General features: G+C 39.4%; 1 protein-coding gene across 3 annotated transcripts in view; it reads left to right on the top strand.

The window, feature by feature from the left end:
- Positions 1 to 590: 590 nt before the first annotated feature.
- The window catches only part of LOC124378326 (pseudouridine 5'-phosphatase), a 32,516-nt gene continuing 6,625 nt past the window's right edge, over positions 591 to 26,481 (top strand). The window contains exons 1-5 of one of the 3 annotated variants that reach the window (XM_046837921.1): positions 591 to 761; positions 3,835 to 4,053; positions 4,856 to 5,085; positions 19,316 to 19,410; positions 19,583 to 19,745. In XM_046837921.1, coding sequence (XP_046693877.1) covers positions 704 to 761; positions 3,835 to 4,053; positions 4,856 to 5,085; positions 19,316 to 19,410; positions 19,583 to 19,730 — 750 coding nt within the window. In that variant the 5' untranslated portion in view covers positions 591 to 703 and the 3' untranslated portion in view covers positions 19,731 to 19,745. Of the gene's footprint in view, positions 762 to 3,834; positions 4,054 to 4,855; positions 5,086 to 19,315; positions 19,746 to 26,481 lie in introns of those variants that run through there. The other 2 variants (XM_046837923.1, XM_046837922.1) reach the window with 2 other exon arrangements.

Genomic DNA, 26,481 nt, shown 5'->3' with positions numbered 1-26,481 from the left:
AGATTATAGATGAAAAGAGGTTCTTTGTAAAATCTAGGAAATGATTATAACGATTATTTTTTTTTTTTTTTATAAAAATATATTGTTTGAGTGCATTGGCCGCACCAGTGATTTCTGTTTTGCTGGACAATCTATAAATCTTATTATACAGAAATCATTATTACAGCCAACACTGCTTGACGAAAGAAGAAAGAACAAATGCTAAAATTAAATAATATAATAATGAACATTATAAAATATTATTAGTGAATATATGCTGCTTCAGTGTGCATTTACAGTAAACAAACAACCAAAAACTTAGAAGAAGAAATTTGTTCTTTTTTGGCTATTTTGTGTAACTCGGCTATTCGTTTATCCACCTTACTACAATTCCCATAATGCACTGCAGGGAAATGCTGGACCACTGTAACTATCTCGGAGTTTCCAACCGTATCACTTTTTAAATTAGACATATTTTCGACATAAGAATAATATGTTTTATGATTCTAAAAGACTCTGTAATAGCTCAAAATTAATTTTAATAAATAATAGTAACAAATTATGGCTTAAATTATACATTTTACTTTTTGCGTTCAATTTTGTTTGGCCACCATATTTTCCCTTGTAATAAATGGACCTCGCTTGCCGATGAGCTTGTATATAATTCGAGCAACTTATTATATTTTTATTTTGCGTAAAATAAAAATAAGTTTTTTGTTTTACAATGTCGTCTTATAAACCAGTCACGCATGTGATTTTCGACATGGACGGGTTGTTATTAGGTGGGTGAGGTGTCTATTTAATCCAGAAGAGTTTTCGTGGTTACCGGTTTCTATTGTTTTGAATGGGCATGTCAATCCAAATGAATAAAAAACACTTATTTAGTTCTAAAATATTCGTATTTCTACCAAAAAAATAGTGCTTTTATGCTTTAAACATAATATAATGCGTCGACGTTTATACAACCCTAAATATTTCCGCATTGGACTGCGTGTACTTGGGCTGAATCTTAATTGGCTGACTAGTTACTATACATGCGCACTACGTAGTTGTATGACGTAATTGCGTTACCGCCCTATCTAGTGCACTATACGTGGGGTACGAATCAATATTGGGCTCAGCCGTGAGACTGAATTTGATGTATTAGTAGAGTACTTTTGGTTCCTTTGGTGTGTGTGTGTGTGTGTGTGTGTGTGTTAGACCAGATGAACACTTCACATATGCAGTAAAACTGTGCCACAGGCCAGGCACATGCACTGATAGATTTATGGCCTCTGCCATTTTGCCCTCCAACTATACACATGCCCTCATGGCCCTGTGTGTAAAACTTGTATTTCATTTGGGCCCTGGGTATCACACAAAGTAAAGATGTGTGCCTGGAGTGCAGTCATGTGTCCTGTCACCCGGGTCTTGGCCTCAGCCTGGCCAGTTTCCAAGAACTGCTCCGGAGGGGCACAAAAGTAATATAGCCAGTGATCGATGGGTTTTAAGGGGGCGAGAGAAGAACCTTTGGTGCAGTACCTGTTGTGTGTGTGTGTGTGTGTGTGTGAGGAAGAGAGAGAGAAAGATTTTTCATCTCAGCACCATTGCCAAATCTTTATTAGGAGGAAGTAACTAATGCCTGCTCAGAAAGTGGCTGAAAGTCGTCAGGTGACATCTCAGCATAATTTGCATATTATTTGAGGCGTCATGGTCATTTGCATATCAAATGGTGGTTTGTGAAGAAAGACGTTTTTTGAGACACTTTAAATAAAATAGAGTTTTCACAAGATATTCATGAATGTGTATAATATACTACCATGGTTGTCAAGAAAGCTCACAAAGAGACACACTGGTAATGAGTAGTCAGGAAATAAACACAGAGGAAAAAAGGGGGACTTGCTTTTGTTTCTTGTCTGCCAAGAAATTATAAAAAATACAAAAGGAAGAGCAAAGGGATAAGACAAAGATCAGCTATGCTGGTCAGTGATTGGATGTTGGGAACAGTGGTTGTTAGTGATTGGATTTTGGGAACAGTGGTGGTCAGTGATTGGATATTGGGAACAGTGGTTGTTAGTGATTGGATCTTGGGAACAGTGGTAATCAGTGATTGGATGTTGGGAACAGTGGTGGTCAGTGATTGGATATTGGGAACAGTGGTTGTTAGTGATTGGATCTTGGGAACAGTGGTAATCAGTGATTGGATGTTGGGAACAGTGGTCGTCAGTGATTGGATATTGGGAACAGTGGTGATCAGTGATTGGACGTTGGGAACAGTGGTGACCAGTGATTGGATGTTGGGAACCGTGGTTGTTAGTGATTGGATCTTGGGAACAGTGGTGATCAGTGATTGGATCTTGGGAACAGTGGTTGTTAGTGATTGGATCTTGGGAACAGTGGTAATCAGTGATTGGATGTTAGGAACAGTGGTCTTCAGTGATTGGATATTGGAAACAGTGGTGATCAGTGATTGGACGTTGGGAACAGTGGTGATCAGTGATTGGATGTTGGGAATACAGGTAGTCCCTGAGTTACAATGGTTTGACCTACTGTTTTTTTGTTCTAACGATGGAAATAGCGGAAAATATAGCAGACAAACATAGCAGCGTATATGACACATTGGGGACGCTACCAGGATGTACACATCTCCCACCTTGTGAGATGCCTTACTCTCACCAGCAGCCGACAGTGTTCAGTTGTCTCGGTCGTAGAACGTGTATTTTTATTTTTTTTTTCAAGCCCGAATGTTAGCTCTTGTCTCTCCTTTTTATCAGAATCACCAGACAACGAAACAGAGCTCACGCATGAAACTTATATATCGATTCATTACAGCTAATTAACTTAAAACACCTGTAAAGTTTTCCTGAGCCTTTAAATGGGGTCTCAGTCTGGTTCAGGCTCCACAATCATGTGGAAGACTGCTGACTTAAAAGTTGTCCAGAAGATGCTGTTCACAGACTGCTGTATCCAAGCACATTAATGGAAGGAAAAAATATGGTAGAAAAAGGTGAACCGAAGCCCATTCAAGAATTTGGGAGAGATTGACAAAGAGTGGACTGCAGCTGGAGTCAGTGCTTCAAGAGCCTCCACACACAGACGTGTCCATGGGCTACAACTTATGCATTCCTTGTGTCAAGCCGCTCCTGAACCAGAGACAGCGTCAGAGGTGTCTAACCTGGGCAAAGGACAAAAAGGACTGGACTGTTGCTCAGTGGGCCAAAGTCGTCTTTTCAGATTCAAGTAAATTTTTCATTTCATTTAGAATTCAAGGTCTTAGTCTAGAAGAAGGGAGGAGAGGCACAGAATTCATGTTGCTTGAGGTTCAGTGTAAACTTTGCACAGTCACTGGTGGTTTGGGCAGTCGTGTCATCTGCTGGTGTCGGTGCACCATGTTTTATCAGGTCCAAGGTCAGGATCCGAATTTGGTTATTATTGTGGAAGCAGACTTGATCAGTTATTGGTCATTTTGAACAATAGAGATCATTGATTCTTTCTTAAGAATAATGGTGATTTTTCGTTGAGAAGGGTGGTGATCAGAAATTGGTTGTTGGGTATAGTGGTGATTAGTACTTTAGGAACAATAGTGGAACAAATGGTAAGACCAATCAGTTATTAGGAACAATCGTCAATAGTGATTTATCATTAGGAAAAAGGGGGATCAGTGATTAGTCATTAGGAAAAAATAGTGTACCGTGATTGAAACATTGGTGATCATTGATTGGCCTCTGAAGCTTATGGCCAAAAAAGTGCACAGTAAGGATTAGCCCCTCACTGTGAAATCCTGCTTGTCTGGACGGGTTGTTGTTGTGTTCAGCCCTTGTCTTTCACAACATCTCTGGCGTAGATTATTGATCAACAGTTTCTCGGTCTGTGCAGATACAGAGAGGTTGTACACAATCTCTTTCCAGGAGGTCTGTGATCGGTTCGGGAAGACGTACACATGGGAGGTCAAGTCCACCGTGATGGGAAAGAAGGCATTGGATGCCGCCAGGATCATTCGAGATTCTCTGGATCTGCCCATGACGAGCGAGGAGCTGCTGGAAGAGAGCCGGGCGATACAGGAACGTATTTTCCCCTCCGCTTCCCTAATGCCAGGTATTTGACAGTAGATTTTTTTCTGTGTTAGTAGCTGGAAGGTTGTGAGTTTTGTTCCTTAGGCTACCAGAAAGCGATTTATAGCCACTTGGGCAAAACCTTCAACCAGCAACTGCTCGGCAAGACACTGGGATCGGTTTTACTTGTAAATCGCTTTTGATAAAAATGAATAAATGTAAATGTAATGTAAATGCGATGTGGCTTTTCTTCCCTCTGTCTTTCAGGATTGCATCCAATTGCTTTGCAATTATATATATGCCGAGAAACTTGCTTTTTGATGAATGAATGTAAAACCGTCCCGATTCCGAGAGACTGCTGGAATAATTGCGAAAGGTCATGACAATCGCTGATTCTTGCTCTCGTGCTTTCTCAATTAGCTCATAACTAACTTTTGATAAAGCGGCACGCATTATGCAGAGCGCCTCTGAGCATGAGCAACCACCGTGACCTTTTGCTGCGATTTGGGCCGGCACCCCAAAGCTAGCTAATTCTACCTTTTGTTCCTGGAGCGTGAGTTTCAGAGCAAAAAAAAATATATAATAGGATTCTGTGACCAGGATAAGCTAATGTGTAGTCCATGCACATTCGAGCAGAACAAAAGGAATGAGGTGCCTCTTTTAAAGCCATCTTCATCAGTTCAGTGTTCAGGATAATAAAACATGGGTCAAGGATCTCTTCTAATTAAGTGACAATTTTCCAACTTGACACGTAAATCCAATCGGACGCCATCTGTCAGGGCTCACGGGTCTCCGTCTCGCTGCCTCGGGTCTCTAACAGGCCGCATTTCTATTTCAATTACCAGGTGTGGAAAGGCTGGTCACACATCTCCACAAGCACAAAATCCCTATCGCCGTGGCCACCAGCTCTGCTGGCCTGACCTTTCAGATGAAGACGAGCCACCATAAAGACTTCTTCAGGATGTTCAGCCACGTCGTTCTTGGAGACGACCCGGAAGTGAAGAATGGGAAGCCTCAGCCTGACTCATTCCTGGTGTGCGCCAGCAGGTTTGATCCCCCTGCCAAGCCAGAACAGGTGCGACATTCACGACTGTCATTTTCATCTCAAGTCAAGAGAGATTCAAGAAGCTTTTATTGTCATTTAAAACATATATAGCTAATGCAGTACACCAGGGGTGGGCAATTAATTTTTACAAGGGGCCACATGAGAAACCTGAATTGTGTCAGAGGGCCACACCAACGATAATATTTTAGGGATGCACCGAAATGAAAATTCTTGGCTGAAACCAAAAACCAAAAATGAGGAAACCAAGGCCAAAACCGAAAACTGAAACACCGAAAGAAAAGATTGTCAATTATTAGAACCATCGCATTTATGGCTATGAGTGTGTACTAACCTCACTAAAATCAATGCATTGCAATTTAAAGAATAAATCAATTACAAAAGTGTTTTATTTATTATTATAAATTATTGTTATTTATTTGTTACCATTCATAGTACAGACGGAGTGCGCATGCTCGGATTGACTTTACTTTTCTGCGCCGCATTCTTCTCATATTTAGAATGGCAATCAGGATGTTTGGATTTCAGGTTATAAATTAAACCCGACGTAAAGAAACTCTTTGCCGATACACCCCCTATTGAAATTTCAGCATTGCATGTTTTGCAAATCGCTATCCGTGGGTCTTTCTCTGAGATATTGAAATAAGTCCACACCGCAGACATGTTGGGTTTTATCCAGATAACTGTGTGCTGGCTGCGCTTTTTTATTGCGTCATTACAATTGTGTTTCTGCCGTGTTGTTTCGGTGATTTATGTATTTCGTCCGAAAATTTTCGGTGGCCGAATTTTCGGTGCATTCCTATAATTTATGATTGGCCTCACGCGGGCCGGACAGGGAAGTACAAAGGGCCGGATGTGGCCCGCGGGCCGTAGTATGCCCAGGTCTGCAGTACACAGTGATATAAGACGATGTTTCTCCAGAACCCTGGTGCTACATAAAACAGCATAGAGTTACATCACACAAAATAGAGCTACATAATAGAACACAGAGATAAAGACTAAAGTAAGTTGTCTTAGCCCTATAAAGTGCATCGTGTGCAACAGAGTGGCAACAGTGCAGACAAAACACAGTGCACTAGACAATACAAAACACACCATTTCCGACTGGTAAGCCTACTATATAATATGTTATACATACAATATGCAAAAAATAACTATCTTCTAATGTTGTGCAAAAACAGCAAGAGCAGCAATCGAGAGGTGCAAAACAGCATAACAGTAAATATGATACGTAAACAGAATAATATGATACCAATATAATATGGGTGGTGCTGAAGACATGGATGTGTATGAATTGATATGAGTGTGTGTTTAAGTTCAGGTTGTAACAGTTCAGTAATACACAGTTGAGTAAGTTTGTGTGTGTGTGTGTGTGTGTGTTTGGTACATTTCAGTTCTGTGTGTTGAGGAGCTTGATGGCTTGAGGGGGAAAAACTGTTTCAAATTCTGGATGTAATGCTGCGAATGCTTCGGCACCTCTTTCCTGATGGTAGGAGAGTGAAGAATGTGTGTGAGGGGTGTGTGGGGTCGTCCACAATGCTGTTGGCTTTGCGGATGCAGCATGTGGTGTAAATGTCTGTGATAGAGGAGAGAGAGAGATACTCCAATGATCTTCTCGGGCGTCTGTAGAGTTGTGCGAGCCGAGTCAGTTGCAGTTCCCAAACCAGGCAGTGATGCTCTTAATGGTCCTGCTGTAGAAGATGATCAAGATGAGGGGAAATAGATGGGCTTTCCTCAGTTCCTCAGATGCTGCACCTGATCCAGACTGACCGGTCAGGAAGTCCAAGATCCAGTTGCAGAGGGAGATGGTTCAGTCCAGTAGGCTTGGCGTCTCAATCAGGTGCTTCTAAGGGATGATTGTGTTGAATGCTGAACTGAAGTTACTACGTATGTGTCCTTATTGTCCAGGTGGGCGAGGGCTAGATGGAGGGTTGTGATGATGGCAACTGCTTGGGTCCAGTGAAGTTAGTAGCTGGGTCTTGATGTATTTCATAAAGAGCCTCTTGAAGCACTTCATTATGATCGGTGCAATTGTGGCAGGAGACTGTAGACTTCTTTGGCATGGGGACAATAGTCGTTGTCTTGAGGCACGTAGGAAAAATGGCGCTGCTCAGGGAGATGTTGAAGATGTCAGTGATGACATCTGCTAGCTGTTCTGCACATTCCTGAGCACATTGCCAGGAAAATGTAATGGTCCAGAAGACTTCCATGGGTTAACTCTGCATAGAGTTTTCCTTACTTCAGCCATGGTCAGACAGAGCACCTGGTCGTTGGGAGGAGGGGTGGTCTTTCTTGCCGCCATGTTGTTCTGAACCTTAAACCGGGCATAGAAGTCCTTCAGTGCATCTGGGAGGAAGGCTTCACTGTCACAGACAGGTAAAGTTGTCTTGTAGTTTGTGATCGCCTGGATGCCCTGCTACATGCACTTGTGTCTCCGCTGTCCTAGAAGTGGCCGTGGATTCTCTTGGCGTGTGTGCGCTTTGCCTCTCTGATGGATTGTTTGGACCTTGCTGTTCCTAAGGCCGTCTTGTCCCCTGTGCTGAAGGCGGAGTTTTTATACTTTAGCAGCGCATGCACCATGTCACTGATGATGTGTACTCGTCCAAGTTGATGGAATCGCTGTTGGTTGCTGCCTCTCTAAACATGTCCCAGTTAGTTCACTCAAAAATTCCTGAAGGTTCCCACCTGTTTCAGAACCGGTTTAGAGCATCTGACGAGTGGTCTGTATGCTGGAATTAGCATAACAGAGATGAAGTGGTCTGAGTAACCGAAGTGGGGGGCTAGGCTCCGCACGCGTCCGGGGACGTTTTTTTGGTTGCAAAGTCCACATGCTGATGGAATTTAGTGAGCAGTGATTTGAGATTTGCATGGCCGAAATCTCTGACGCTAATGAACACTCTGTCTGTAACATATATAGTAACATATCATTTACAGGGCTTTGTATACCACATAACATTATTAGTGGTGTATGAAAATATCGATACACATGAGTTTTGCGATATTTTGTTTGCCGATACGATCGATTCTCAAAAACGCAAGAGCGATATAAAAATCAATCATTTCCCAAAAGTTGTTCATCCATACTAAAACGTATGAAAATGCTTACGTCCCTGTACTGCGCATGAGCAAAATGTAAGACACATTGACCTTCGGCATTCCCCCCCGTTGTTTATTTACTGTCTGGCTCTTTGAAACGTTGCGACAATGACTCAAAATGCATCATTGTTTTCGAAAACCTCCATTTACACAGTTCACACTGTTCACAAACGTTTTCAAAAAGCAATGCTGAAAACGACGTCTCAGTGTCGGATGGAATGCCAAAATGGAGAGAAACAATGTTGTGAGCCAGCAGTTGCCATGACCGATACACTAGTACCGTATTTTTCGGACTATAAGCCGCTACTTTTTTTCCACGTTTTGAACCCCGCGGCTTAAACAACGAAGCGGCTAATTTATGAATTTTTCCTGGGTTTTTCCCGGTTTCACAAAATTCAAGCCAAATAACTGAGTGACATAACATTAGAAGAATTAAATTTCCGAACGGAAACAAAAAACGCACCTCATCTGTGTTCTGAGCTGCACGGCTTCGGGAGAAAAGCTTTCACCGGGTGATTTTTAAACGTACGACGATGTCAAAAGAAAAACTCCCGAGAGAAGTAGTTAATGGGTCAAGGGAGAGCTCGCTAACTCCAGTTGCAACAGAAATCATATAAGCACAGACAGGTTTCCAAAACCTGTGCTTTTTTGTTTTTCTTGGCAACAGCGTTACGGGTTAGTCAAAGAAACTTGCACATATGCAGTAATACCGGAAAAATGCTGCAACAGGCTATTCCCAAAATGCCGCTCTGCTCTTAAAGGAGCCACAACATATTTCACCCGTTACACCGTGTAACAGACACTGTCTTTCGTTAAAGCCTGTTCATTAGTTTCAGTGTAGACACCTGCAGCTTATAGACAGGTGCGGCTTATTTATGTTCAAAATAAAAATATTTGTCAAATTCATTGGGTGCGGCTTATATATGGTTGCGCTTTATAGTCCGGAAATTACGGTAATACCGAATCATCTTACTGACCTGTTGTCAATTAACCTTATTATTTGCAAATTTATTTTGATAACACTTACTTATCCAGACTTTTGTTGCCCCGTCCCAACTTTTTTGGGACATGTTGCAGCCGTCAAATTAAAAAAATATTTTCCTTAAAATGATACACTACCTCATTGTAAACATCTGATGATGTTTTCCATGTTCTATTGTGAGTAAAATATGGGTTTATGAGATTTGCAAATCATTGCAATCTGTTTTGAATTTGCATTTTACACACTGTCTCAACTTTTCTGGAATTGGGGTTGTATAATGTCATCAAGGTATCGTATAAGGGTAAAACTTTTACACTCTCGATTTTGCTTTCTCTGTTTACATTCATCATACGTCTGCAATTTCTCTCCCAGAGCAATGTGTAAGAAGACAAAATTGGTTGAATCGAACAGATCCTGTGCCTTATTTGTAATAATGCCAGGGCGTAATTACAACTGACTTGATTCTCATTGTCTCATCTGTAATAATTAACCCCCCATTTTAAGCAACCGCTCCATTTTAAAGCATGGGAGCAGAGTTTGTGGAAGGTAATTGGTTAAAATCAAGTGGTAGAGTTGTTTAATTCAGCCCAGTAGCTGAAAGGGAATCTATCTGCAAAAAAAAAAAAACCTGCTGATTTATTCTGCTCAAAGCCTCCAATTTTTGTGTTTAATTGCCTTGTATAAATGCGCTAAGAAAGTCTGACAGGAAAGTCATCTGCAGATGGGGATTAACACGACACACGTTTCAGTTTACAACGCTGTAAAACCCGCAAAAAAGAAAAATCCTCCACAAGGAGAGTTGTACAGAGCAATAACTGTAACAGTAATGACAAACTCTCTCACGCCGTCTTTACGATAATTATATTGTAGCAGCCCACATAAATCAAGCTTTCTCTACATGAGCACGTTATCGCACTCAGGGCAGGTCAGAGGAACATTTCAGCTTGGAATCTTTTCTCACAATTTGTTCATTCGAGGTATCGGAACCTGATTTACTAATGTGTTCTTGCTACAGGTTTTCATAAAAAAAAAATTTTTTTAAGTTAACTGCTTGTTGTGCAACAGATTTTTTTTTTTGTTTGTTTTTTTATTTGACCATTTTTGTTTTTTACACCACTCTGGACAGTTCCTGAAAAAAAAAGAAAAAATCTGTGGCAGCCAACAACCACATCCCGTTTGAATTCTGAACAGAAGCCTTAAACGTTCTGTGTAGAATATAAGAGAAAAATGTGTAGAAATGTTTCCGTTTTCAAAGAACCTTCTCATTTCCAAAGCATACGTGCAGTGAATGTAATGGTGGGACGGGGCTCAGGAAGACGGGGACAAAACATGGGGTGTGTGTGTGTGTGTGTGTGTGTGTGTGTGTGTGTGTGTGTGTGTGTGTGTGTGTGTGTGTGTGTATATATATATATATATATATATATATATATATATATATATATATATATATATATATATATATATAAAATTCAAATTAAGGGCCATTCAAAACAGGTGTGGGCAATAAGGACACGTGGGGAAATTACCTTCAACGAGGCAGGGGTGGGCACATGACCTGAGGCGAAACATAAACAAGGAAGTGCACCGTCACGCAGCACTCGAGACGAAGGGAAATAATCTCAGACAGTAATGAAGACGCCACAGTGAGAGATGAAGCAGCAGCACACTGTGCAGTTCTGCAAGTTTATAATGTTCTCGGTCAACAGGTGTTTGTGCAAATTGCTCTTTTCGTCTCCGATAATAGCAGCGCTTTTGTGCCAGCGCTCTCTGTCGCAATGAACCCGATTAAAAAAAAAAAAAACAGGAACCCTCTTCAGGCCACTTTGTTCTTTCTGTCATTAGTGAGCCTCTTGCGTAGGCGAACGCTCCTCAACCCGTTCTGTAAAAGTGCGTGTGTGTGCGTAAGAACAATCCACTTGAAAGAGAGGCATCCTGGTTTTTGTTCAGTTCTACCTTCTCACTGAAAAATGGGTTAAAAAATTATATAAATAGATTGAAGCTTCAGTTATTCAAAACTGATATTTCATACACACACACACACACACACACACACACACACACACACACGAGTTGTAACGGTACACAAATTCACAGTTTTGTCATGGTTTGTTACAATTTCGGTACAGTCAGGGGAAGAAATGCAGAATATAAAATTGCTTGTCGTTTTTTTATTAACAGTTTATTATCATTTACATTTGTCATCAACATTTTACATTTTTAAAACAGTTTTAAATAAAATGCCTGCTTGGATATATATCACATTAATAAATACATATAAATAATCAATAATAATTATATAAATAATAATATTGTATAAATAAATATATACATTTTTTTAATTTATATAACAATATAAATATATAAACATTTTTTAGAATATTTAGAAAAAAAAGAAATATATACAAGTAGAATTGAAAAAATTCAATTCATTCCATACACTTTTTATATTTATTATATTGATTTAATTGAGTAATCCATTGATTAATAATTGTGTAAAGTGTTGATTGTTCTGTCCTGTAACAATAAAGTGCATTTATTGCACTTATACCAACTTCTATTTATTTAGATCTATTTATAATTCTATTCAGGAAATGGAATTATAGGGGAACATCATTAAACTTTTCACAAAACACACTCACTCAATAGGATAGTGGTTTTTGTGTTGTAGTGTGGTTTTTGTGTTGTAGTGTGGTTTTTGTGTTGTAGTGTGGGTTTTTGTGTTGTAGTGTGGGTTTTGTGTTGTAGTGTGGGTTTTGTGTTGTAGTGTGGGTTTGTGTGTTGTAGTGTGGTTTTGGTGTTGTAGTGTGGGTTTGGTGTTGTAGTGTGGGTTTGGTGTTGTAGTGTGGTTTTGGTGTTGTAGTGGGGTTTTGGTGTTGTAGTGGGGTTTTGGTGTTGTAGTGTGGTTTTGGTGTTGTAGTGGGGTTTTGGTGTTGTAGTGGGGTTTTGGTGTTGTAGTGGGGTTTTGGTGTTGTAGTGTGGGTTTGGTGTTGTAGTGTGGGTTTGGTGTTGTAGTGGGGTTTTGGTGTTGTAGTGGGGTTTTGGTGTTGTAGTGGGGTTTTGGTGTTGTAGTGGGGTTTTGTGTTGTAGTGGGGTTTTGTGTGGGTTTTGTGTGGTTTTGGTGTTGTAGTGTGGGTTTTGTGTTGTAGTGTGGGTTTTGTGTGGGTTTTGTGTGGGTTTTGTGTTGTAGTGTGGTTTTGTGTTGTAGTGTGGGTTTTGTGTTGTAGTGTGGGTTTTGTTGTTGTAGTGTGGGTTTTGGTGTTGTAGTGGGGTTTTGGTGTTGTAGTGTGGGTTTTTGTGTTGTAGTGTGGGTTTTGGTGTTGTAGTGTGGTTTTGGTGTTGTAGTGTGCCTGTTATCCAGTGGAATCACTTTATTAAAGATCACTTTTGTACAACTGTTTGTTTTTTTTTACTCACAGAAACAGAACTTTTACTTGCAGTCACACCAATTCATAAAAAATAATAGTAAATAAACAAGTGTTGTAAAATAAACAGTAATAGTAAAAAAAATTGTAAATAAACAAGTGCGCACACACACACACACACACACATATCCTCGCGCTCCTCCTTAAATGCCCCCTCCGATCACTGAAAGAGAGAGAACACTCATTAGACGTTATTTGCTTCAGGTGAGGCATTCCTGTGTCTACCTGCTCCCGGCCCCGCCCTCCATTCACAAACCGGCGCTCGGCCACGCCCCCGCTTCCACGCGGCGTTTTCAAATGTTTAAGTCTGATTGGCAATTTTTGGAAAACCTGCCAGTGTAGCTGTACAGCGTTTTAGAATGATTTTTAAAAAATCTACAGCATTTTTGAAGTTGACTGCTTGATCTGCACCTTTTATATTTTTTAATTTTTTAATTTTTTAACCGAAATCAAGATGTTTTTTTACACCACTTAGGATAAAGACTGTTGTGTGAGTATATATATGGCTCAGAAGGACGGGGGCAAAACATGGGATATATATATGGGATATATAGGACTTGCAATTATCTTATTTTTCTAACTGATCAGTTGGGGGTTAAAGGCCTTGGCCAAAGACCCAGGAGCAGCTGTTTTGTGGTGCTGGGATTTAAACTCACATCCTTCTGTATGTGTTCCTTTTCCAAACTGTTACGACAAAGTTAGAGCTACACAATTGTACGGACGTGTTTGGATGCGGTAGAATAAATTTTTCCTTGATCTTGAACTAGGAGACCAAACCTGTTCCAGCAGGACAACAAGCTGACTTCAACCCTATTGTGATGAAGTGGAACGCTGACTGCACCCCAGGCCTCCTCACTTCATCTACATCAGCACCTGACTTTACTAACAGCCTTGTAGCTGAATGAGCACAAAACCCTACAAGCACACTCTAAAATCTAGTGAAACATCTTCCCAGAAGAGTGGAGGCTATTATAGCAGCAATAGGGTGGAACAGGATTTTCAAAAAGCACATATGAGGCTTATGATTAGGTGTCCACAAACCTTTATTTATATAGTGTAGCTAGTAAAAAAAAAAAAGAATTTTACATTATGTTCTTGATAAACCTCAGAGAGAGGACTTGGAACTGGAATTTCCTGCCATGGATACATTGTTGATGGGAGATAAGTTATAAGTTAAGATAAGTTTTCCATTATCCCTCCATTAACGTCCAAACTTTATCCAAACCTGATTGGGTTTTTTTTGGAGCATCTTGATTAGAAATGGAGAAACCTGCCTCTGATTTCTTCCACTTCAGGATTGAAATGTTTGTTAAATGACTGAAGCTTTCTAAAGATCTCAGAAGGATGACAGGCAGCCAGGTGTTAAATAGTGCTGCGTTTCTCCTAATGAGATATAAATGGGGTGCAGAGAACAAGAGAGAGAGAGAAAAGGAGCGATAGACTCCCGCATGGAGGAACAGTGAATGACGCCGAGCGCCTCTCCGGCACGTCGCCGCGACGTGCGAAAAAGACAAGAATAAGAGTAGATGTAGCTAAAAAAAATACAAAACATGCGAGATGCACGGGAGAAAAGAAAATTAGACGTTTAGACTGAAAAAACTATCGTTTTTTTATTTCTTTTTTTAAGTAGTTAGGCGTGGAGCTAAGTGTCTCACCAGGGGTTTTTCTCGCACAAGTGAAGTTCCCAGAGGGCTGAAGTCATCGGAACCCATTGATCCTGGATCTCTTATTCTCTTGCTGCTCATAAAACAATTGTTCACCCGGCTTACGAGCCGTCACGCCGCACCCGAGCAGCTCCAGCTCTTTGTTTTTTTTGTTTCTCTCTTTCTGTTCTTTCTTTTTTTCCTGTTAATTTATTTATTTATTTTGGCTTAGGTGAGGTGTTTGGGATTTCAGGTGAAATCTACAGAGAGAAAGAGAGAGTGAAGGAAAAAGTTGGTCACAAGATGACAGACGATGACAGAAGGAGGCCGAACGTGAGGAAAAAAAGAAAAAAGAGACAAAGGAAAAGAGATAAAAGGCAGACATGCATGAACACACCGAATCCTGACTCCTGCGCCATTGAAACCTTTAAGGCTGGTTTTCAAAGCCTGGTTAGAAAACCGGATGAGGCTACGCAAGAGGACAAACCCTCCTCCATCTTTCCCTCCCTCACTCCAATCCCCCTGCCATTAGCACTCTCAATTAGCTCGCTGTGGGGGTGAAATTGTAAACGTCTTCTTTAGCACTTGGCATCTCCTCAAGCTGCAGTTAAGAATAGATAAGTTCCCTTTTTTTCTCCAGGTTTTCGTTTTTCTTTTTCGCCAACAAGCTGAATATTCAGATGTACATCTCTTTAAACATCCGTACAGTTTCAAATGGCAGATCTTTCGCTTTGACTTGACAAACAAAACCATGCTACGTAAGAATATCGTTCATTGTCAGATTAACAAACAGACAGTGACGGATGAGTTTCACGCAGATCGTTAAAAAGTCAAACATCAATACGTTATCTTGAGAAGTTCATTTCTAGCAGCAAAAGCTGGCAGAAAGAACTGTCAGGTTCTGGGGAATTTTCTGGTTAATACCCCCCACTTCTAGGTCAGCAGCCATCTTCTTGTGATGGAAACGGGGGTTGGGGAATATCCTGGGAAATCCTCCAGATCCTGACGAGAACAACTTGTGAAAAAATAACAACTTGTACCCAGTATGTTGATGATTTAGAAAATCGGTTTCTATCGATAACTTACGAGGAGGAATACAACTTCCTTCACAGCTGTGTATACAGATGATCAGATTTTGTTTCACTGCAGCTCCATCCAATCTAACAGGACTAATGTGGATAGTTAAGGCATTTGATTGGAATTCACCCAGCTAGCCTAGAAACCTCAGCATACGACCACACAAGTCCACATTAGAACCAGGGAAAAAAGCGGAATACGCTTCTTAATGACGTCTCTGATCGATTAACATTTAGTATAGTAATATATTTATTGGGATATTGATATATAGGATTTCTTCATCACTGTCGGGATTAGAAATCGTTACCATCTAAAAGGTTACACACGTTAGGTAAAAAAAAAAAACGAATCGGCGCCTGTCAGCTGACCCGAGACTCCGAACTGTGAATTGAACAGTGCTGCAGTGTAACAGGTTAGGAACTCGTCTTGGTGTTTGGCCACACACACATATGCTGTGGAGAAAACATCAGGATCTGCAATGAACAGCTGAACCGAATGTATCAAGCGCAAGAAAGTGGTTTGGAGGTCTACCAAAAGAAGATCTATAAATAACAGCCAACATTAACATTGTAGTGACTTTTATTCAGTCAGTAAAATGCTAATTAATAGGCTGCAGGTCATTAACGGGAAAAATGTATTCAGGTGGAAAAGTGTAATAAAAAACAAGTTCAGTTTGTCCAGTCTGTGCAGTTCAGTAGGAACCTCCAGGTGTAATCATTCTATAGGAAGACGTGTCCGTTGTCCACTTTTAGATTGTAATAAGACTTCAAATGTGCTTCATTAATGCAGGTGTAGATTTACTATTTAAAATAAGTGTAAGTAGTGAGGATGCAATGCAGGCATCTAAGTATCACTGACACTACAGGGTTTAATCAAACTACTGCAGCCATGTCATACATCAAAACCAATGTGTCAATGAGGAGAATTGCATCATGGGAGATGATAAAACCCCTTAACTCAAGTGTGTTGTAGTCGACTTCTATTATGGGTCACATGCAAGTTGCCACAAAATTGTTTGTAACTGCAAAACTTCTGGTACATAGACATATGACGTGTAGAAACGTCAGGCTGACTGAGGAGAATTGCATTCTGGGTATTCTAATATAGCCACATGCACATAAAACTGCCACATGTGCTTTATTGAAGAAAGGTGTTCTTGTGAATTAGATTCACTCTTTAAAAGCAGACATTGTTAGTATTGAATATGAAATGCAATGCATCACTTTTATAAATGTGCATCATCATCATCTTCATCATACAGAGTTTTCGTTATCTTTTATTTCTTCACTTTTACAGCATGTAATTAGTTTGTCTGTTTTTTGCCCCATTGGCATGAAATGCTCCCCAAAATGTTTCCCGTGTGGTACATCATAACGCTTGAATTAATGAGGAGAATTGCAGGATGGTATTCTAACGGAAGGTATCTACGGAAACACAGGTACAGGTCTAATTAATTATGCGTGAATAAAAACCTACACAAGTTGCATGTTGGGGATGACGTTTGAAAATACGAGTAGCACTCACATCTTCAGTAAATAAAACACGTGGAGTGTACTTTTATAGAAAAACTTTAATGTAGATGGAGGTGTATATATATATATATATATATATATATATATATATATATATATATATATATATATATATATATATATATGAAACTTAGGCAGATTCACATCTCGACGCATATCCAAGGATACTATGTGTTAAAGATAAATATGAAACAGCTACCGATGGGATGTGATACGATTCACCCCTTTTACGATGCAGTGCGTTCTGATTTCCATTCGATTCAACACAATGCGATTCAACTGGGGCCGTAACGGTACACTAAACTCACGGTTTGGTACGTAGCACAGTTTCTGAGTCACGGTTCGATTCAATTTCAGTACGGTTAGGGGGAGAAATGCAAAACATAGAACTACTTGGCGTTTTTTATTAATGATATAAATAATGATATTTTTGAATATTTTATAAAAAATAAAACAGAATATATTAAATAAATGCAATACACTTTATTATATTGATTTAATTGAGTAATCAATTAAATTGACACAAATTAAATTGATTAAATAAAAATAAATAAATGGAAAAATGAAATTAAATAGTTTACATTTGTTAGACCCCATTTGGATAATACAGATGTGCATATAAGAGTGTGTTTGTGTGTGTGTGTTTGTGTGTGTGTGTGTGTCTGTGTCTGTGTGTTTGAGTGTGTGCGTGCACTTTACATTTAATATTTAATTTTCTAATGATATAATCTACCTAACTGTTCTACTTATTTCAGCATACTTTAAATGTCTTCATTCCTTTCATCCTTCATTCATTCACTTCCTCAATATGTGAAAGTGTCAGAATTTTCTCCTTTTAAGAGAAATTCTTGAAGCCTGACATAAAACACTAAAGAATCCATATCGCTATAGTTAGCTGCTAGCCACTTTCTCCATTACAACCCTTAGATTCAATGCAATACGATGCAATGTAAAAATCCGATACTATGCAATTTAATATGGTACTGATATTTCACTTTTATTTCTTTGGTTCAGACCGACAGCAAATCATAAATTTATGTACAGTAACTGCATTCTGACTTCTAACACTTGGTCCTTTCACAACAACAACACGCCTTTGCAGTGCAAAACAAATTTCATCTCCAGGAGGATGCAGCTCTACCTCTGCCGTGTCAATCTGTATTCTATGTGACTCTAGTGTGTCTGTGTGTGTGCATATGTTATAAAATAATTGACTGTAGTAATCACTCCACCATGACATAAAAAAAAAGTTCAGATTATTCCTTTCCTCAGAGGATCAAATTGGAAGAAATTTCTTTCAAACAAGACCAAACATCAGACATGCACTTCACAAGTGAAATAAAAGCTCGGTAATGACCGAAAGCATTTCCGGCCCATCACTCATTGTATGTTATCCCTGGAGTTGTTTATTGTTTCACCTGCAAAAAAGCAAAAAAAATGCAATTAACTCCACATTAGTGCAACCAAGAACAGATCACATTAGCTAGCTCTATATATTGACCACTTTTTAATTGCTTCCAAGTGCTTAATTTAACACGTTTATTGAGCCGTTCAGGAGCAAACGTTTTTTTTTTTAAACGTGCATTCTTACTAAAACACATTGTTCTATTTACCGCAAACTTTTATCTCTTTAGAAAATAACCTCTAGTCCATGGCAGAGGTCGCAATCCATGAGGTCTTGACCCAGTACCGGGCTGTGAAAAAAAAAGAAAGAAACCAAAAATATGGCTCGTATCTAAAATACGGTTTCGTGTCCACGGCCAGTTCACACACACTAAACCTCACATGTGTAATATGTAATGGTGTCCCTGACTGGGAATGTACAGAGTCGAATCAGAATTTTCTAGTCTTGCCTACAGTTGAATGATACTCTTATTATGAGATAACTTATGTGGAGAAAACCGTACTTCTATGTGAAATCAGACATTGAGCACCCCCATGTAACCAAAATGGCATGATCCTTGTTTCATAACACCTCTGCAAGGATTCGTCAGTGAGATTGGTAGTCGAATCAGGCTATCAAAGCTTCGAATCTTCGGGGTCAACCCCTATGTGTCGAGATGCATTCGCTATTGAGTCGATAAAGTCCTCAAAATTGCTTCAGGATCTTGAAACTAAACAGCCATGATTGAGGAACAAAAAATAATTTGTTGGCAGTTATTTAGACAATAAGAGCTGTTGGTATTTTCAGAGGACAGTAAATCTGCACTGCTATACAAGCTGCACATTGACTACTCTATATTCAAGTTTCATTTCTATAGTATTGTCTCTAGAGAAGATCTACTAAAATGGTTGGTGAATGGTTAGGGGTGTCCTCACTTTTGTGCGATAATGTACAGTATGTACTGTATATATACCCCTCCCCATTAGATGGTGTACAAGAGGTTCAGGCTTCAGGGTCTATTTGTGTTCTGTTCTTTTTCTGATCTTTTTTGCCTTTGAAACATTACAACAAAAAGCGCTTGTATTTCTCCTTTGTTTGTTTCCCAGATTCCAGATTCATACCACGTCCAAAATCAGCGAACGATCAATAAGCGAACGACCCGACGTTTATCTGCAATTACTGCGAAGATTAAGGATTGCAAGTATTTAAAAATAAAAAGAGATAAAGAAAGAAGACGTCAGTTAAAAAAAGCAGGGTTTTCCTGACGCTGCAGTTTGAAAATATTTAACAAACCGTATTGCCGCACATGCCTATTTTTATCATCTATTAAAACTCAAATACGGTTCTCAAGTACACGTCTTCTATATTTCCAGGTCGCCTTGGTTCACGCTGGAAAGTACTGCAGTGTTTTTTCATATCGGGATTCATAAATATTTGATATCTCACCTTTGTGTAGTGAAGCAAGCAGGAACAGTTCAACAAGAGTCCTTTTTTTTTTTTTTTTTTTACATAATTTTGTAAATAATATCCTACATAACTGTGCGCCAAGTTCTGTACAACCATATTAAAAATGTTGGTGCAGTGTGTAAAACGTAAATAAAAACAGAACAGATTTGCAAATCTAATAAATCCATATCTAAAAAATTTTTTTATCATTTTTAAACTAAGAATATACAGTACAGACCAAAAGTTTGGACACACCTTCTCATTCAAAGAGTTTTCTTTATTTTCATGACTATGAAAATTGTAGATTCACACTGAAGGCATCAAAACTATAAATTAACATATATGGAATTATATACATAACAAAAAAGTGTGAAACAACTGAAAAATGTCATATTCTAGGTTCTTCAAAGTAGCCAACTTTTGCTTTGATTACTGCTTTGCACACTCTTGGCATTCTCTTGATGAGCTTCAAGAGGTAGTCACCTGAAATGGTCTTCCAACAGTCTTGAAGGAGTTCCCAGAGAGATGCTTGGCACTTGTTGGCCCTTTTGCCTTCACTCTGCGGTCCAGCTCACCCCTAAACCATTTTGATTGGGTTCAGGTCCGAGGACTGTGGAGGCCAGGTCATCTGGCGCAGCACCCCATCACTCTCCTTCTTGGCCAAATAGCCCTTGATGCCTTCAGTGTGACTCTTCAATTTTCATAGTCATGAAAATAAAGAAACTCTTTGAATGAGAAGGTGTGTCCAAACTTTTGGTCTGTACTATAGTTTAACCGACCCTAGTTTACCACTGTGTAGCATCACATCTTCAAAGAATGTGGATGTGTTGTGGCCATTTCTGGATCATGTTCACGCATGCCTTCTTCTTTGCATGATAGAGAAATAACCTGCATTTGTGGATGACAAACTGTATCCACTGACAATATTTTCTGGAGGTTTTCGTCTGGCCGATGCCAATATATCTCATAAAATCTAACAGTTAATAAGAAGTGATACAGAAAATTGCTTGAATTCAACATTTATTGAACACCACAAGCCTCTCCAATGCCTGCACTTGTTCCCGGAGCTACCTGTAGCCTAAACTACAGCTGGTTGAAGGATCGCTAAGAACAGTTCCAAAAACACTTTCTCTCCAAAAGTAATATGAAATTTAAGATTAAGTATGAAGGATAAGAACTTAAAGCCCGGGCACCAAACACTGACTGTCAGTGTGGGGGGGCTTGTCTCCCAAATTCTGACATGACTGAGAAAAGTTACACGTATCCATTAGCAATGATTGCGGCAGGTGTAAACATTGCTTGCTTTATACTGTATATTCAGTTGTGGCGTTTCCGGTTTCCCTGTTTGGATGCCAAATACACACTACTGCCACCTGCTGGTTTTGGAGAGCTATTGCAAGCACAGAACGTACGCGCACAGTTTGGTGGCAGATGCCGGGAAAAAATGCCCAAAATTGGCCCGATTATTTGGTCGACCGCTAATGTCCATTACGGAATCATAACTGTTCTAAATGCAGTGCCGCCCGAGGGTCCGAAGACATCCAGGATTGATTTTCTCCCTTGTCTCTCTCTTGCACAGAGATTTCTTCAGATTCTTTAAAACTTTTGATATTATGTTCGGTAAATGATGAGATATTTTATTTTGCTATTTTATTTTGAGGAACATTATTCTGAAATTGTTACAAATTAGTAGACAGTCTTACATACATTGGTAAAGCTCTCCCCATCTTTACTTCTGAGAGACTTTCCCTTTCTAACACTGTTTATATCCAATCATCATACTGACCTGTTATTAATTAACCTCATTAGTTGCGAAATGTTTCTCCAACTGTTTAATATTAATAACAATTACTTTTTCCAGACTTTTGTTGCTAAATCCCAACTTCTATACAAGTGAGAACTCGTTCTTCAAAGAGTGCCTTCTTGATCATTAATACAAATATCCTTCTAGGGCATGATGAGCTTTCAGATGAGGAAAAAAAGCAGGATTTGATCTTGCTCCTGACCTATCGGATCGGTTTGCATTACGAACGCGCGCATGAGTATGAGCCAAGAATGTGAACGGAGATATCTGGCCACCTTTTGATTCATGCAACGATGTTACATGGGGTTACCGACAATGAATACCAAGTAGTTCTGTCCCATGGTACAGAAGCAGCAGTCCACAGGTGAGTAATGAACTAACATGTGCTCGTTCATCTCTATTCTAACCGGAGGCTGGGGAACAGACCCCCTCTTTTCTAGGGAGGACAGGATTGTAATTTATTTATTTATTTTTTTACTTGTCAACATCTGGCTCGAAACGGCCTGAAGGGGAGCACAGGGTGGGATCCATTTGGATTAATGTGAAGATTAGGAGCAGGTAAAAGTATTCCGTTGTCGTTTTCCGTCATGCCGGTTTGGTAACGTGAAGCGTTTCAATCAAGTGGAAATGCGCCGTTAATGATTTTGCGTCCGAATGAAGTATATAAGAAGGACCAGCGACTCAAAGTGCCAGATCGCAAAACCCAACAAGGTCATCTGTGCCCAAGAGCCAGAGGTGTGGGTGGGATGCCATCTTCTTTCTCACAGGTCAATTCGAGTGACATTAACCGATCACTGCAGTCTCTGAATGCGGGAAAAGGAAGATGAAGAAGACTTAATTTGTTGCAAATTCCTTCCTATGCATTTCGTATGCAGAGCGTAGGGTCAGCTATGGCTTGATAACCCTTTGAGAAGATTGTGTTAATGAGGCCCTCCTTGCTCAAGAACCCAACAATAGGAGCAAACCCAATAGTGCTTTTCATAGTGTTAGGCTGAGGTGGACACAGCATATGCAGCAAGTTAGAAAAGAATGAGATGAGAAGGCTCAGAAGAAGCACCTGCTAGTTTCGTATGGTGGTTGATGATGTATGATGGGGATGAGCATGTGATAAGGGTGTAACAGTACACAAAATAAACGGTCGGTTCAATTTCGGTACAGTTAGGGGGAAGAAATGCAAAACTTAAACAATTTAAATGTCTGCTTGGTTTAAATAAAAAAAAAAAGAAATTGCATTAAATACATTTCTTTGCCCACAGTTTACTGCACAGAATGCAATGTGTAATCAGACCCATTTTACACTTCATTTTTTTTTCAGCAATCTGTCTTTAAAGGCATGGTTTTATAGACATTGGCACAGTTCTACTTTGCGTTTGTAGATTTGGCAAAAATGTGAAGCCAAACATGACTGAATCCCGACGCAAGCAGATCCGTCCGTCAGGCCCAGTGTTTTTGACTTGATTGAGGTTCTGGTTTACTTTGGGGTTTAATCTCCGATTCCTTTCACCACAACCGCATAAACAGCCCGTGAGTCAGCGCACCCTAGGGACCCTGAGGGAAATTTAACCTACATTCCTGGCCTGCCACAAGCAATTTGGATCCACTTTGTTTTATCTACTTTTTTAAATATATTCTGGGGGAAAAAAACAAAAGTATGCACCAGATTTATGTGTTGGAGGGCTTCCTTCGAGTTCGACCTATAGTTGTCAGAATAATACACTGACATGACTTGACTGTTGTTGGATTGAGGGTTGTTATGAGAAATACTATTATAAGTGAATAAAGTTTGACAGGGCAGTTATTATAATATCATGGCTGTGTAAGATTGTGTAACTAGATGCCGACCGATACGGGTTTTTCTCTGCCGATGCCGATACTGATATTTAGATATCGAGCAGCCTGATATATGATGACGATTTTTTTTTTTTGGGCCGATATGTTTGGCTGAATTTTTTTTCCTTCACCTCATAAAATATAACAGTTCATTAATAAGAAGTGATACAGAAAATTGCTTGAATTAAACAAACACAGGCCTCTTCTATCAGTGCAGCTGTTAGCAGGTTTTAGTAGCTGTGCCAACCTGTAGCCTAAACAACAGCTGATTGAAGGCTCACTAACAATACAGTTCTTAAAAGTTACTCACATTCTCTTTCCAAATGTTGTCTCCAAATGTTCTCATTCTCTCATCATATGTAGCGTCATATTTATCCAATAAAATAGATGAGGCTAGATTAGGGACGAAGGATAACAACTTAAAGCCCAGGACACGCCAAGTTGATGGTTGGGAAATGTCAGGTGACTTTTGAGCATCGCCCAGATTTAGTTTTATTGGTGTGTTCTGCACCTTTGGCTCTGGTCGGACAGTGTCAGCTGTTTTTCCGTCCAATTCTGGATTGTCGAATTGGAGGCGGAGCTTGTTGGCGCTGCTCGCTATATATATATATATATATATATATATATATATATATATATATATATATATATATATATATATATATATATAGCGAATATATATATATATATATATATATATATATATATATATATATATATATATATATATATATTCGCACTTTTCCATTTCCATTTCCAGACAACTGCCCCCTGCTGGTGTAGGAGAGTTCTCTCTAGTAGAGCCATTGAGATCATATCACAAAAGCTTTTTTTTTTTTTTTGACAACTGTAATTTATAACTATAGCAAATATAATGATGATCAAGAAATTGACAAAACAAACTATTTGTTTGTTCCACCTGCTTGAGAGGAAACAAGTTTCTCTGTATATAATCTTATAAACATTACAGCAGTCGGCTTGTCAAACTGTAGCTGCAGTATATTTTCTTTATGGCATATAAAGACCTGTTTGTCACAGAAACCTCAGTGGGCAGTTCGTATAATCGGTTAAGCTATTAAAGTAAGGTCAGAATCACGATTGTGCGGTTCACAAGGCCGTGCGCTCTTTTATGGTCGGTTTCTTTCAGAGACTATTTTGTCAGAAGCTGCATAGGTGTATGTGCTTATGTGTGTGTGTGTGTGTGTGTGTGTGTGTGTGTGTGTGTGTGTGTGTGTGTGTTTTCTCCTCTATTTGTACAGCAGCCCAGTAGAGGGATTTCCTCATTTGGGCTTTACTGCTCAAATCTCTGTTGGGTACTTTGTCAAACCTGCAGCTTGAGTAGGGAGTCTTTACAGAGTTCACAACCTCTTGAAAAATGTGTGGGCAGCACAACTCAAATATGTTTGTGTGTATGTGTTTACCGAGAAGCTTTGCAGTATTGATCAAACTCCTAAACTCATCTAGGGGAAAGGCCAGCCGAGTTCTGGGAAATGAGATATAAAATGAAAGATTAATTGACACATACAGCATGCCAGTGCCGTTTTTTTTTTTTTTTTTTATTCTTTCAGCAAGTTTTTTTTTAATTATTATTATTATTATTACCCGTTAATATCAGCATAAAACGTCTTTACAAAACGATTTACACGGGCCGTTTTCCTCATCATGGAGCTGCAAAGGCCACAAGTGTATTGATGCCTTCATCAATAAAGCTTATAGATGTGCTGTCCACATGTGCTGACCAGTGTTTTCAGACATGTGAGAGACTTTAGGAGTGAAGCTATGTTTAGACAAGAGGTCTCTCAATGGTGTATGCCTTTTGGTGTATATATAATGCTCTGTATGTGTATTTTCTTTTTGGTATGGGTGTGCATTTTAGTTGCTCACTACTGCTCCATCCAAATCTAGAGTACTGATCCACTTAACTAGAGGACGACCGATAGTGGATTTTACCGAAACGGATACCAAGGTTGGATCGTACTTGCCAATAACCGATTAATCAACCAAAGTTGAAAACAGTCATCAAGTTTGTTTCTATAGCACTTTTCACAATGGACATTGTCTCAAAGCAGCTTTACAGAATTTAACAGTTAAGGCTAATGATGTGTGTTTATCCCTGATGAGCAGCCATGGTGACTGTGGCAAGGAAAAACTCCCTTAGATGTTATGAGGAAGAAACCTTGAAAGGAACCAGACTCAAAAGGGAAACCATCCTCATTTGGGCGACATCAAGAGTGTGATTATAGTCTTTAAACAATACAGAACACTGGAGAGTGAGAACTAACATGAGCATAATTTATGAGCATAATTTAATGTAAAATAAAATGTCCTTCCTACAGTCTTAAACAGTCATTTGAGGGTAAGAAACCAGGAGCTACTGAGCAACTCATAAAATAGCTCAATATTTGAGATCATCAGAGATCCAACACCAGATTCTCCATGCCAGAGCCTTTAAACACTCAGAGGGCCAATGTTCAAACTCCACATGAAGTGGAATCCAAATGGCGCTGGTACGTCTCTAGATGGATCGGAATGTTTGCAGGATCGGCATCCGCTTCTTTAAAGGTCCACAATCTTCATAAGGTGGGACATGACTAGAGCTGGCGCAACCTCAGGATGCCTCGGGATGGGTAGATGTGTGTTATCTGTCGGCCTTACTAAAAAGATACGTCTTTAATCTGCACTTAAACTGGGAGAGCCTGTCTGAGTCAGGAAGACTATTCCAAAGTTTAGGAGCTGAATGTGAAAACGCTCTATTATTCACTCCATGTAAAATAGTTCTTAACATTATTACAACCAAAACAAAAAACAGTACAGAATCATAAAATGAGCTAAATGAAATAAATATATATATTCATGTACATATTAATATGTTAATAAATGATATATAATATAGCGCTTTCCGTGCAACATGTAGTCTTGCGTGTAATAGCAAGCAGCATTTGGCGGCAGTGATTTGCCTCTAGAGGCCGCTCTCGTAATGACAGCAGCCAATAGTTCTTTTGTCTTCTTTTCTTTGGTATTCTTTCCTCTTCTTGGTCTTCCTTTGCCTTCCTTTCCTTGGTTTTCTTTAGTCCTCCTACAGTATTTTGCAGTTCCATTGGCCTTTTTCATTGCTTTGTTGTCTTACGCATTCCTTTTCTAGCTTTTCCTTGTTGTTTCCTTTGTGCCCTGCATTTTCTTGGGTTTCTGTTT

This window comes from Silurus meridionalis, chromosome 24 (genome assembly GCF_014805685.1).
Source record: "Silurus meridionalis isolate SWU-2019-XX chromosome 24, ASM1480568v1, whole genome shotgun sequence".
In the NCBI taxonomy this organism is placed as follows: Eukaryota; Metazoa; Chordata; class Actinopteri; order Siluriformes; family Siluridae; genus Silurus; species Silurus meridionalis.
Note: the sequence above shows the minus strand (reverse complement) of the source record. Positions and strands in the feature narration are given on the sequence as shown.